The sequence below is a fragment of the Lupinus angustifolius genome, chromosome LG09 (genome assembly GCF_001865875.1).
Source record: "Lupinus angustifolius cultivar Tanjil chromosome LG09, LupAngTanjil_v1.0, whole genome shotgun sequence".
In the NCBI taxonomy this organism is placed as follows: Eukaryota; Viridiplantae; Streptophyta; class Magnoliopsida; order Fabales; family Fabaceae; genus Lupinus; species Lupinus angustifolius.
Window position 1 is genome coordinate 11682580 of NC_032017.1, and position 13400 is coordinate 11695979.

A 13400-nucleotide genomic window follows, 5' to 3' on the forward strand; every position below is an offset into this window, starting at 1 on the left:
AGTAGTCAATGAGACCCGATAACATAACATATGCTACGACCATGATCAACTACTTTAAGGAATGAGAATAATTTATTTGTTGGTATGCAATTCGAGTCTAAAGAAGCAACACTAGATGCAATTAAATAATTTCATATTCATAACTCATTTGACTATACCGTTGTAGAGTCAAATCCCGATAGATATGTCGGTCATTGTAAAAAATTTGGTGCAAGATGTCAACGGTGATTTTGTGTATCTTTTAATGTAAAATGTAGTTTTTGGAAAATTAAGAAAATTAATGGAACGCATACTTGTATATCCACTGTTGTGTCCCAAGACCACACCAAACTAAACGCGTCATTCATTTAAAATTGTATTATTAATTTGGTATCCGAAGATCCAGTATACCAATTAAGGCACTTGTGAAAGAAGTTGTAAGCCGTTTTGGATATACTATAACCTATAGAAAGGCTTGGACTACGAAGCAATTAGCAATGAGCCAAATTTATGATGACTAGGAGGGTTCATACAATGACTTACCACATTGGATGAACAATTTCCAGAACTTTGCCCCATATACAATTGTCTTCTATGAAGCATTTCGTCACTTTGTAGATGGTATTGAAGACCCTTTTAGTTTCATTCTTGATAGGGTATTCTAGGCTTTTAAGCCATACATTGAAGAGTTTGCTTATTGCAAACCAATTCTACTAGTTGGTAGGACATTTTTTATTTACAAATATAGTGAAACATTGTTAGTAGCAAGTTCATAAAATGGTAATATGTCAGTTGTCTTTGCCATTGTTGAAGGAGAAACGAAGGAAGCATGAGAATGATTTTTTTATAACCTTCGAATTTTTGTTACTCCACAATCGAACATATGTGTAATATCATATAGGGGTACATGATTGATGGCTGCATTTCGTACCGAGCTGCCTGGATGATCTAATACTCATTCAGTTTATTGTATTCGTCATCTTACTAGCAATTTCAACAAAGAGTTTTGAGATTCTGATCTTAAAGATAAAATTACTCAAATGGGTATGCCTTTTTTTAATTTTAATGTTTTATATATGTTATAATTTTATTAATTTACTATATTTTTTGTACGATATTAGTTGATGCAATCATATTTTGAGTGAATGCTTAGTACGTTGTGTGAAAAAATCCGAGGGCAGGAGCATGTTTGGACCAGATCCCTAAATAAAAATGGGCTCAATCTTACGATGAAAGGAAACAGTACGACCATATGACTACCAACCTTACATAATGCATTAATTATATTTTGAAAGGATCTAAAGCTCTCCTTATTATTGCCCTTTTCCGACCAACATATTACAGGCTAAATTCATGGCTTGTTGATAATAGAGATGAAGTCATTAAAATGATTAAGACAATACATATATACTACAAAGAGTCGACAAATGTGATCAAAGAAACTGAACGTCAAGCTACATGTCAACTTGTTCTTAGTTTTTCAAGGGAGATGGGGGTTGCTGAGGTTGAAGGTGCTTCTAGTTCTGGTGCTCGACATTCAAGGGTGTATACGGTGAAACTAACCGAAAATTGGTGTGAATGTGGAGAGTTTTAATCATTGAGATTTTCATGCTCTCATGCAATTGCTACATGTTTAACAGTGAATTTAGATTGTGGGCAAGTTATTTCACCAATTTATTGGTTAGATAACATTTTGAAGGGCTATGAACATTAGTTTCAGCCAATCGAAAATGAAAAATATTGGCCTCCTTACTCAAGACCCTCATTCATTCCTAATCGTGTTATGCATATGAAATGAATTGGAAGACCAAAAACTGCATGGATGCATGACGAAATGGATAAAGTTCAATCTCAACACATTAAAAATATGGATGGTGTTGGACAAAATACCATAATAGGAAGAAGTGTCCATTCTGAATGAGGGAAGTAGGTGAGAGTTTTAGGCAACCTGGTAATGATGAATAGTAAATGTAATATTAAGTAATTTACTATTATATTATTGTGTATGAATTTGTTTTAAATCATTGCTTATTTAAATGATTAGTACATTTTGTCATGCCTCATAAAATAGTTAGCATAAATTGAATGACTAATACATTTTATGACACAAAATGAAATAGGATTAGAAACAAGTATTTTTTGAATGTGGAAACAAAATCTGTCATCCACGACAATTGATGTGGGACTCGACCTGGTCGTGGATCGTGGCCTCCAAAGGGTTGGTTTGTAGTGGTTTGGCCATCTGCGACAGTGGGTGGTGGCATGGTCTGATTGTGTTGCTCTTTGAGTCAAGGATGCAATTTCTTCAATTTACACATTGTCGTGGGCCCAAACACGACATGGTCGTGTGTCGTGTCTTAACTTCAAGTTGCTTTTCCTCAATCCAGGCTCAATAGTAACTTCTACTATGCTCGATTTCATGCTCTAACCTATATTTAATAACTATAGTTAGTATATTATTCGTATTAGTATATTAGCATATAGTGAATTATTCGTATTAGTATATTAGTTAGTGTAGCAATGCATTATATAACACAAACACTAAATGACCAATGCTTGCATTTTATGACACAAACAATGAATGACTAATGCATGCATTTTATGACACAAGGAATCATATTCTCTTACAATGACCATTTCAAAGATAAAATTGATTGACTAGTGAATGACCAATACAAAGACAAACAATGAATGACCAATGCATGCATTTTGTGAAATAAGGTAGTCAATGCATGAACATATTCAAACCAACGCAATTATTGGTCAATGTTACTTTAATGTATTCACTAAGACAATGAAAATAGTTAGTATAGTTAGTGTACTTAGTGTATTAGTTTATTATTCGAATAAGCTTTATTAACTTAAATATTAGACTGTATCTAAATTTGTTTTTAAATATTAATGTATTTCTAAATTCCTTAAGTGAAATATTAATAAATTCTTCAACTAAAATATACCTAAATTCTATTAGGGTATTAATACTAACTTATATTTAGTTACTATAGTTAGTATAGTGGTGTATTATTTCTTTTAGTGTATTAATAAATTAGTGTATTATTCATATTAGTGTATTAGTATATTGGTTAGCATAACAATGTATTTTATGAGACAAACAATGAATGACCAATGCATGCATTTTATGACACAAATGATGAATAGCCAATGCATGCATTTTATGACGCAAGAAATCAGATTCTCTTACAATGACCAATTCAAAGACAAAAATTGATTGACCAATGAATGACCAATGGAAAGACTAACAATGAATGATCAATGCAAAGACAAACAATGAATGACCGATGCTTGCATTTTATGACACAAGATAATCAACGCATATCCATATTCATACCAATGCAATTCTTGGTCGATGTTACTTTCATATATTCATTAAGACAATTGAAAATAATTAGTATAGTTAGTGTAGATAATATATTAGGTTATTATTCATATAAGCTTTATTAAATAAAATAATAGCCTATATCTAAAAAGAATATTGTATATCCTCTTACATAATGAGGTAACTTATCTCCTTAAATTCATTCACTGTTTGACATGTATCTTAATTTTTTTTATAATATATTTTAAAATAAAAACTTATAGAAAGAAGAGAAATAATACACATGTCAAACAATGGATAGATTTAAGGAAATAAGTTATATCTTTATGTAAGGAAATATTTTATTCTCATATCTAAATTCTTTAACTAATGTGTAACAATGCATTTTATGACACAAACAATGAATGACTAATGCATGCATTTTATGATACAAGCATTGAATGACCAAATAATTCAAAGACCAATACATGTCTTACTTACACAAATGATGTATTCCTTACACAAAATTCAGAGACCAATGCATATTAGTTTATTAATCAATATTGAAATGAATGACCAATGCATGCTTGGTAAATGTTGGAATAAAAAAACTAACAAAATGACCAATGCATTTTAGTGTATTAACTAAATTATTAACAAATAGATTAGTGTATTAACTAAGATAATTAAATTTTAACTTTATTTACAAAATTACTAACATATAGGTTTGTGTATTATTATGCTAAGTAACGAATTTATAGGGTATTATTAACATATAGGTTAACTAAAATATTAACCTATATCTAAATTCTTTAAGTAAAATATTAATCTAAATCTAATTGTTTATAACTAAAATACAAACCTAAATTTAAATTCCTTAACTAAAGTACTAACCTATATCTATATTCTTTAAGTAAAATATTAACCTATATCTATTTTTATAAAAGTGTAAGAGTATATTATTAGTTTATAATTTTGTGTGACCAATACATGTCTCTTGTCATAGAAAATGACCAATGCATATTGGTCAATATTGTAAAAAAATTAACCAAGGCATGTTTGCATTTTAAGTGACTATTGCATGCCACCCTACAAGCAATAAGTGATCATTGTATGTCATTTGTAAGGGAATCAAATTCCCACTTTAAAGTGACCCTTGCATTTATTGTGTAAGCTTGTAAGGGAATATGATTCCTAGTTTTCACATCCAAGGGATTGTGGATGCAGGCCACAAGTTCCCTTTTCAAGGAATCCTGAAATCGTGTCTGCAGTCCACGAAATGTGTGTGGCAAAATTTAGATTGTAGCGAAGTCGTAGATGACAGTCACAACTTCAGACTTTCCCATGACCCTAAACCTCTACCCAAAACCACTATAAATGCCCCCTTCCCCTCCCACATTCCCACCGAATTTCGTCACTCATTGTCTACTTCATATTCTCCTACTCCTACTCATATTCTCACATTCATATTATTCAACTTTCTACAATATATTCAATTAATCTCTCCATTTTTATTACCAAATAACCAAATACCTCTATATATATTCTCATTCCCTATCCAAATACCTCCATATTCTCTATATTATTTTCTCATTATCTATACCATTCCACATTCATCATACACATTCTCCATATATTCCCATTTTCTACTCTAATGGATAGTGTATGATCGCACTAGAAGATGTTGCATATCAGCTTGAAATTCTCATTGATGGGAAAATTGTTACTAGAGAACCAATCTATATTGGGAAGATCTTTGTCTCAAGTTGTTGGATGTTACCCCAACAGATAGACAAATAATGAGGCAAATGGTACAACTTACTTAGCTTGAGAGCATCTACTAGAAACTTCCAACAGATGCTAATGAGGAAGTGGTATAATAATATGCTAGAACGTTCATTATGAGAATGATAGGAGGATTTATCATGCCAAATCTATATGGGTCCCGAGTCCACCTAATGTATCACTATTTGCTATATGATCTATTAGAGACATTCGAATATAGTTGGGGATCAGCTGTATTGGCTAGTCTATATCAAGAGCTCTATCGTGTAACAACAATTAAGGAACAAAAAGAGATTAGGGGATGTTTGTTACTACTTCAGTTATGGGCATACAACCACATCCCGATTCTTGTACCAAGACTGCACAACAACACAATACAATTTTATTTGTTGATAAAAATGTATGGTATACTAGTTTAATTTAATTTAACTTATGTAGTTATTTAATTTTATCTATATACTATAAATTTAATTTATATATTAACTTATTTCAATTTTTTTAGTTTTTCTGGACCCCATATAGGATAATGAATATTAGGGGACAGGTCCCTGATATTTGTCGAGTGTAACACCGTGAATTTTATATATATGTTTTATTAATTATTTATTTTATCAACGATTAATTTTAGAAATTAATCGGTATTTGTTTAGGCTAAATAATAGTTGAGTGTTAGTCTTTTTTGTGATTTTATATTTTGTGATAAATTTTCGTAATTTTATGAGCCGAAAGGTTTTTGAGCTGATGTTAGGCCCAAATTAGCCTGAATTCGGCCCAATAACGTGTTTTTGAGTGTTGTAACTCGGAATCGAATTCCAATTGAGCCATTGGCTTCAAAATATTATTTCGAGTCAAGATAGACATCATGTTTGTCCAGAACTCATTTCTGAATATTTTTCACTCTGAATTTCGTGTTTCAAAGTTCTAACCGTAAACCGAAATCGAGAGATTTTTAATATCCAACCGAGTATTAGCCGACAATACTCAGGAATGGTTTAATCGATAATTTCTCGCCGAAAAGGTTATATCACTTTCATGTAAGAGGCTTGCTTGTTGAACAAGCAAAAGTACATATATTCTTACACAAAATCCCGTAAATCACTCACCTATCTCTTACACAAAATCCCTTAAATCACTCACCTATCTCTTACACAATCAACATTTTGGAAGAAACATTTGGTCTTTACCCACTCCAAAATCTGATTTATTTACTTTAAAAGAGTCAACCCTAGCTTAGAAGAAACCCTTGACATTTTCATACTCTTTCCTCACTATGCATTTTTTTCCTAAAGAACTCTGAAGGTAGTTCTTCATAGCTCTTCATTTTGATTTCTTCATCTCTTAATATCTAACCATTAGGTATTTATCAAATTTTGGTATGATGTTTATATGTATGTTATGAACATTTTCAACCGTTGAAATGTTCTAATAATCTTCCTAACTATTTTTATGATCAAAACTCTAAATAGATACTTTCTTGAACTTAGAAAGTTCTTTTGAAACCATGAACTCTTTGTGTTCATGGGGCTATTTTTTAGTGTTAAAAAGTTTGTATTTTTGTTGGTATTTGAACATGGTTAAAGGTGATGGTTTGTATATCAAAGGAACCTTTAAGGAGTTTTCTAACAATGCAAAGTTTGGATTTTTCCACTTGTTTTTGGCTTGAAAAACCTTAGCCTTGGACAAGTTAAGAGTAGTATATTTTTAATGTTGATATTTGATTGTGTTTCAAAGGGGATGATTTTATTATCAAAGGAACCTTTAAAGTATTTAATGATAAGTTGAAAGATCAAAACTTTCCTTAGCATTAGGTCTAAATCATGGCCTATATGTGTTTAGGAAAACTTTAGTTTCTAACTTTGAAATCCAAAATGTTTATGGATGAGTTTTGTGAAAAAGTATTGTTTTAAAATATTATGAGTTAAAAGTTTGATTAGTAAATGATATTCTTTGATTTCCAAGTTCAAGTAATGATTTGGAATAAAAGATGACTTATAAAAGTCTTGACTTTATAAACTTAAAGTATTATGAAGTCTTGGATGGTTGATTAGTTATGATATGAACATTAATAAGATGCTTACTTTAAAGTGGTAAGATCAACTTGGGAGATATTGATTTAAAAAGTGTGGACTTGAATTAAGAAACTTACCTTAAACTGGTGGACTTGAAAAATGTTGGAAATTGGGAACAAGACTTTCAATGATAAAGGATGGTTCAAAAATATGAATCTTGGACCATGAAAGTCGTTGAGTTCATAAATGGATTAAAGCGTTAAACAATGTCTTCACCTTAGGGTTATCATGTACAATTTAATTCACAAATTACTAAAAAAATTCGTGTGCTTAGTTTTGAAGCTTTCGAAGTCGGATGACCAACCCACTCTCATGTAAAGGAAATCAAGCACGCGATAATCTAATGGAGAATACATCGTGACATAGTAGTGTCGAATATGACACCCAGATCTCCTAAACTATCTCAAAAGTTTGGAGTTATATTTGTGTATTAAGAAAACCCGTACTTAATCAAATATTTGTGTGCCTGGATTTTGTACGAATAATTTCTTAAGTTGTATGTTTAGGATAGTTTAAAATATCAAGTAATATGTTGGTTATCCTCAAAGGAACACCACTTGAGAAACTTAAATGCGTAGTGATCGAAAACAACGGAGAATTTCGATCTGGTAGCCCAAAAGGGCGAGGAAATAGTCCTAGCAACTAGACTACCCTCGCTTGGGCGGGGGAGAAGTAGAGAAGGAGGCTCCAATTGGCGCTTGGGTGAGAAACCCCTCGCTTGGGCGAGCGAGGTATTTCGACCAATTTTGGGTGGATTTGTCGCTTGAGCGGCAGTCCCTCGCTTGGGCGAGAATTAGGAAGAGAATTGAGTCTATTTTGATGAGTTTGTCGCTTAAGCGATAGTCTTTCACTTGAATAAGAGATAGACAATATTTTTTATTGTTTTTGATTGTTTGATTACTTAAGCAATAGCCCTAGCTTGAGTGTGAAGTGTATTTACACTTGGGAAAGACCGTGACTCAGATGATTGAGTCTGGTGCCCAAAGCGACAAACTTATTCAAGTACCTTTGTTCTTACGCCTTTTTAGGGCAAGGTTTCTGACTATGATGTCGTGATTAGGGAAGTTCCCAAAAAGGATTACATAATACCATGCAGCGAGGTCGTCTGACCATAAGAGGCTTGGCCATGTGGTCGTCCAGGATATTCAGCGATGGCTCGTAGTGGTAAGGATGTTATTCATCTATTACGTGATGACGTAAGATCGGGTCCCACATGAAGCATTCCTTTGGGAGATGTCTTAGGTTGGACCGATCATGTAAAATAATGATTAAAAGATTTAATCGACTAACCTTGGTTAGTGTGCATACTCATTATGGAAAATGAAATAGCGGAGAGTAAATTTACAGGAGACGAACGAGCCCCGAGATGTTGAGAGGGATGACGATGGCGGTGGTTCGTCAGCAAAGTCTTGAGGGAGAGTCTAGGTGAGACGAGTCCCTTGTATTCCTAGATGAGGTAATCTGTTGGATTGGACAGTTATCATAGCTCAAACTAGATGATCTCTGACAACCCCTCTTTGCAATCAGGATCGGTGAAAGGGATACCCATAAAGTGTTTGATATGACACCATCCTGAAATGGACAATTATTTGGAAGAGATCAATCATATATCCTTGCGAGGAATAATTTGGTGCATTCAAATCGGCTTATTATGGAACATGTACTCTCGGTTATTTCCGAATAGTTTATTGGGAGGATATTGGTGTAAGGATGTATGAAATAAACATAACACTCATACATTGATATCGTGGATATTGATCCTCATGATTTGAGTTATAACATCATTCATCATTTGCATTTATGTATGTGATATATATTGTGTATGTTAGACGTGTCTGTCTCGATGTGATATTCTGTGTAATTCCATGCCGTCAATGAGTAATATTCATTAGATGTCTTACTCCTTTTTCTTTCTATTTGTCTTTGATTCGCGTTTTGTTCAGATGGATCGTTCTGCTAGAATTCAAAGTTACTGTTCCTCGATATCCTAGGAGGGGGCATGGAGGATTGAGGAATAGCGATACACCTACATAGGCCCTTGTGCCTTAGAGTTGAAGATGGTATGTGATGGATCTACAATGCGCTTTCCACACCATCATGAGGAGTTGTAGGCTTCCTTTACCTTGCCTGCTCGGAGGCCGGCACCTACTATACCTTCGACTCAATCTGTGACCCCTTAGGGACCAGATACAACATGGTCTTCCAGGAGACGACGGACTTGGGGTGACGTGATCAGTTTCCCAATATGGAAGAGAGCCGCTCGGTGGATGATGCTAGACCTCTAGCCGGATGCAAGGGTGGTGACTCTGTCGCAACATTCGTCCTATGACCTAGAGGAGGAGATGGCGGCGGAGGAAGATGAGCCAACAACTGAAGAGGATGACTGTGTAGAGTTAATCAACATCGAGGACTCCATTTAGGTTGTCAACCTCTCCTTTGACTCTGAGATGGAGGAGGACCTGAGCGAGTGTTCCAGCACACCCGCAGACACTTGGGCTAGCCGCTAGGAGCCATTTCCATTTCTATTTTTCTTTTTGATTAGGGTACATGTGTAAGGTATTTATTTTTGTAAGTAGTTTTATTTGGGCGACTATTAGGATTTCGCCTTGTATTTCGTACCAACATTTTCCAATATTCTAATGAAGTAGTATTCGAAGTTATATTCAGTTATTTTTTGTTACCATTAGGTAACGGTTTTTGATTTTCTGCAATGTATGTTACTTAAAGTGATGTTACGAATATAAGGAAATAAATTTTATATGGCTTCATTATTCAAAAAAAAAAAATATTTGCCCATTTTTAGCAAGATTTTTGGAATAATTTTCGGGGCGTTACAACATGGTATCAGAGTGGTTCTTTTCTATTTGGCCTTGGGCATGGCCTCACATGCTTTCTTGTGTGACTTTGTGTGTTTAAGTGTTTGCTTGTATTTTTCGGTAGAAAATACAATCTATGAATAGTTTTGATAGAAGAAGTATCTCACACACGTCTAATGTTTACAGATTTATGATGGCTGGACACAGAACTTCTAACTTGGACTTCATGGCTGCAATGACTGCAATGATTCATAATGTGAATGCTAACTTGCATCAAATGAATCAGCAACAACAACTACCAACTCAGGGATCAGCTCAGTATAGGGGCTTGGACGAATTTTATCGTCGTCAACCGCCAAAGTTTGAAGGAGGTTTTGTACCAGATGCTGCAAATGACTGGATCCAAGAGTTGGAGAGGATCTTTCGAGCACTTACATGCACTGAGGAGCAGAAGGTAACCTATGCGACCTATATGCTTATTAAGGAGGCTGAAAACTGGTGGGAGTTTACTAGCCGTCAGATGGTGCATGAATAACAAGTTGTCAACTGGAAAACTTTCAAAGATATATTTCCGCCGAAGTACTTTCATGCGGATATGAGAACCAAGAAAGAAATGGAATTCCTGCGTCTGTAGTAGGAAGCATGACAGTTGGGGAATATGCTGCCAAATTTGAAAATTTGGCAAGATATGCCCCACACTACAATCAAGTGGGGAATGAAAGGTCCAAGTGTTCCAAGTTTGAGGATGGACTCAGACAGGACCTGAAAGTTATGTTTGTACATCAACAGATACCAGATTTTGCAACTCTGGTTAACAAATGTCGGCTTTATGAGGAAAGCGTGAAGGTAAGGAGTACGACACTAAAAAGTGTCGTACCACCCGAAAATTCCTATGGACCCTAAAGGAATTTCACGCAAGGACTAGGAAGGGGAAAACCTTTCAACCGAAACCAGAAATCCTATGCTTCGTCACCAGGGAATCAACATAGGAGTTTCAAGTCTTACAACAACAGAGGCTTCCGACAAGGAAACAACAACAACAACAACAAAATGAGTTCACCAGTTGGGAACTCTAACAACAACACACCACCTTGGTGTTCGAAGTGCAAGGGGAAACACTTTAGGGTCAACTGTCCAGTGTGCTATCATTGCAACCAGCCTGGACACATCAAGTCGATGTGCCCTAAGCTGAAAAGGAAAAAAGTGAATGTTGTTCAAGAGGCAAGACCTAAGGCCAAATAAAGGGTGTTCACCATGAGCGAAACTGAGATCGAGGGCAACGAAGACCTCATACAAGGTACATGTCGTATTAATGAGATTTCCTTATTTGTTATGTTTGATTCGGGTGCGACCCATTCTTTCATATCTAATGATGTTGTCAACCGATTAGCATTACCTATAACATCCTTACCCTATGACCTAATTGTATCCACACCCACTAATGAATCGGTCATAGTATAAACTATGTGTTCTCAATGTCCCATAACTTTAGATGAACGAACCTTTGTAGTAGACCTAATATGTCTACCCTTACCTCAATTAGATATCATCTTAGGAATGGACTGGTTGTCTAACAACCATGTTCTTCTGAACTGCTTTAACAAATCAATAATCTTTAGTGACCCAAAAACCCATTGAATCTTGTTATGAAACCAAAAGCACCACTACCAATCAAATGAAGGAACTCTTGAAGGATGAAGCTCAAGCATTTATGCTACTGGCATCATTGGAAAAGAAGGGTGGAGAAGAGATTCAAAATCTACCTGTGGTTAGAGAATTCTCCAAAGTCTTTCCGGATGATATTCCTGGCTTACCCCCGGTACGGGAGGTAGAGTTTGCTATCGATCTGGTTCCTGGAACTAGACAAATCTATATAGCTCCCTACATGATGGGACCGTTGGAGTTCACAGAGTTGAAGAAGCAATTGGAAGACTTGCTACAGAAACAGTTTGTCAGACCTAGTGTTTCACCATGGGGTACTCCGGTGTTATTCGTGAAGAAGAAGGATGGTAGTATGGGGTTGTGTACTGACTAACGACAGTTGAACAAGGTCACCATCAAGAACAAGTACCCATTTCCAAGAATTGATGACTTGATGGATCAATTGAGAGGAGCTACCATGTTTTCAAAGGTCGATCTTAGATATGGGTACCACCAAATACGCATAAAGTCAAAGGATATTCTGAACATTGCTTTTTGGACGCGATATGGCCATTACAAATATCTCGTGATGCCATTTGGTGTAACCAATGCTCCTATAGTGTTCATGGATTACATGAATCGGATTGTTCATCCATACCTTGACAAATTTGTGGTTGTATTTATCGATGATATCTTGATTTATTCAAAAGATCAGGAGGAACATGCGAAGCATCTGGAAATAGTGTTGCAGGTGTTAAAGGACAACCAACTCTATGCCAAACTTTCGAAGTGCGAATTTTGGTTAGAATCAGTGAATTTTCTCGGGCATGTGATATCAAACGAAAGAATTGTTATCGACCCTGCTAAAGTGGAAACGATGAGGGAATGGAAATCTCCAAAATCTGTAACAAAAATCAGAAGTTTCCTCAGTTTAGTGGGATACTATCGGAAGTTCATTGAAGAGTTTTCGAAGTTGGCGTTGCCACTGACTACGTTAACATGGAAAGACAAGGCTTTCGTTTGGACGGTGAAGTGTGAGGAAAACTTTCAGGAATTGAAGAAAAGATTGACTTTAACACTTGTGTTGATTCTACTAGACCCGAGGGAGAACTACAACGTGTATTGTAACACATCTAAACAAGGCATGGGTTGCATGTTGATGCAACAACAAAATGTGGTAGCTTATGCTTCAAGACAACAAAAGACACATGAGTAGAATTATCCGACGCACGACTTGGAGTTGGCTAGGATCGTATTTGCTCTCAAAATCTGAAGGCATCATCTTTATGGTGTAAGATTTGAAGTCTTTAGTGATCACAAAAGTTTGAAATGTCTATTTGATCAGAAGGAGCTGAACATGAGGTAGATACGATGTATTGAAATCCTCAAGGACTATCACTTTGATCTCCAATACCACTATAGGAAAGCTAATATGGTGGATGATGCCTGGAGTCAAAAGTTTCTACATATCTCAACCATGATGGTCAGGGAGATGGAATTGATTGAAGATTTCAGGAATTTAAGCCTCATGGTGGAAGTAAAGCCTAAAAGTTTGACTTTAGGTATACTTACAGTAACAAATGATTTTTTGGAACAACTAAAATGTTTACAAAGTTCTGATCCAGAACTACAAGAGAAGATAAACTTGTTTGCTGGAGGAAGAGCCCTAGAATTTCAAGAAGGAACTGATGGAGTGCTGAGATGCAAGAACCGAGTCTGTGTGCCAAGAGACCCCGATTTAAAAATGGCAATCTTGGACGAAGCCCATAAGAGCAAACTAAGTATTCATCCTGG

At 35.2% G+C, this 13400-nt stretch overlaps 1 protein-coding gene across 1 annotated transcript; it reads left to right on the forward strand.

Annotated features, from left to right (window-relative positions):
• LOC109356258 (uncharacterized mitochondrial protein AtMg00860-like) lies at positions 12232–12822 on the forward strand. The gene has a single exon (XM_019599586.1). It carries the CDS (start codon positions 12232–12234, stop codon positions 12820–12822), a length of 591 nt encoding a protein of 196 aa, XP_019455131.1.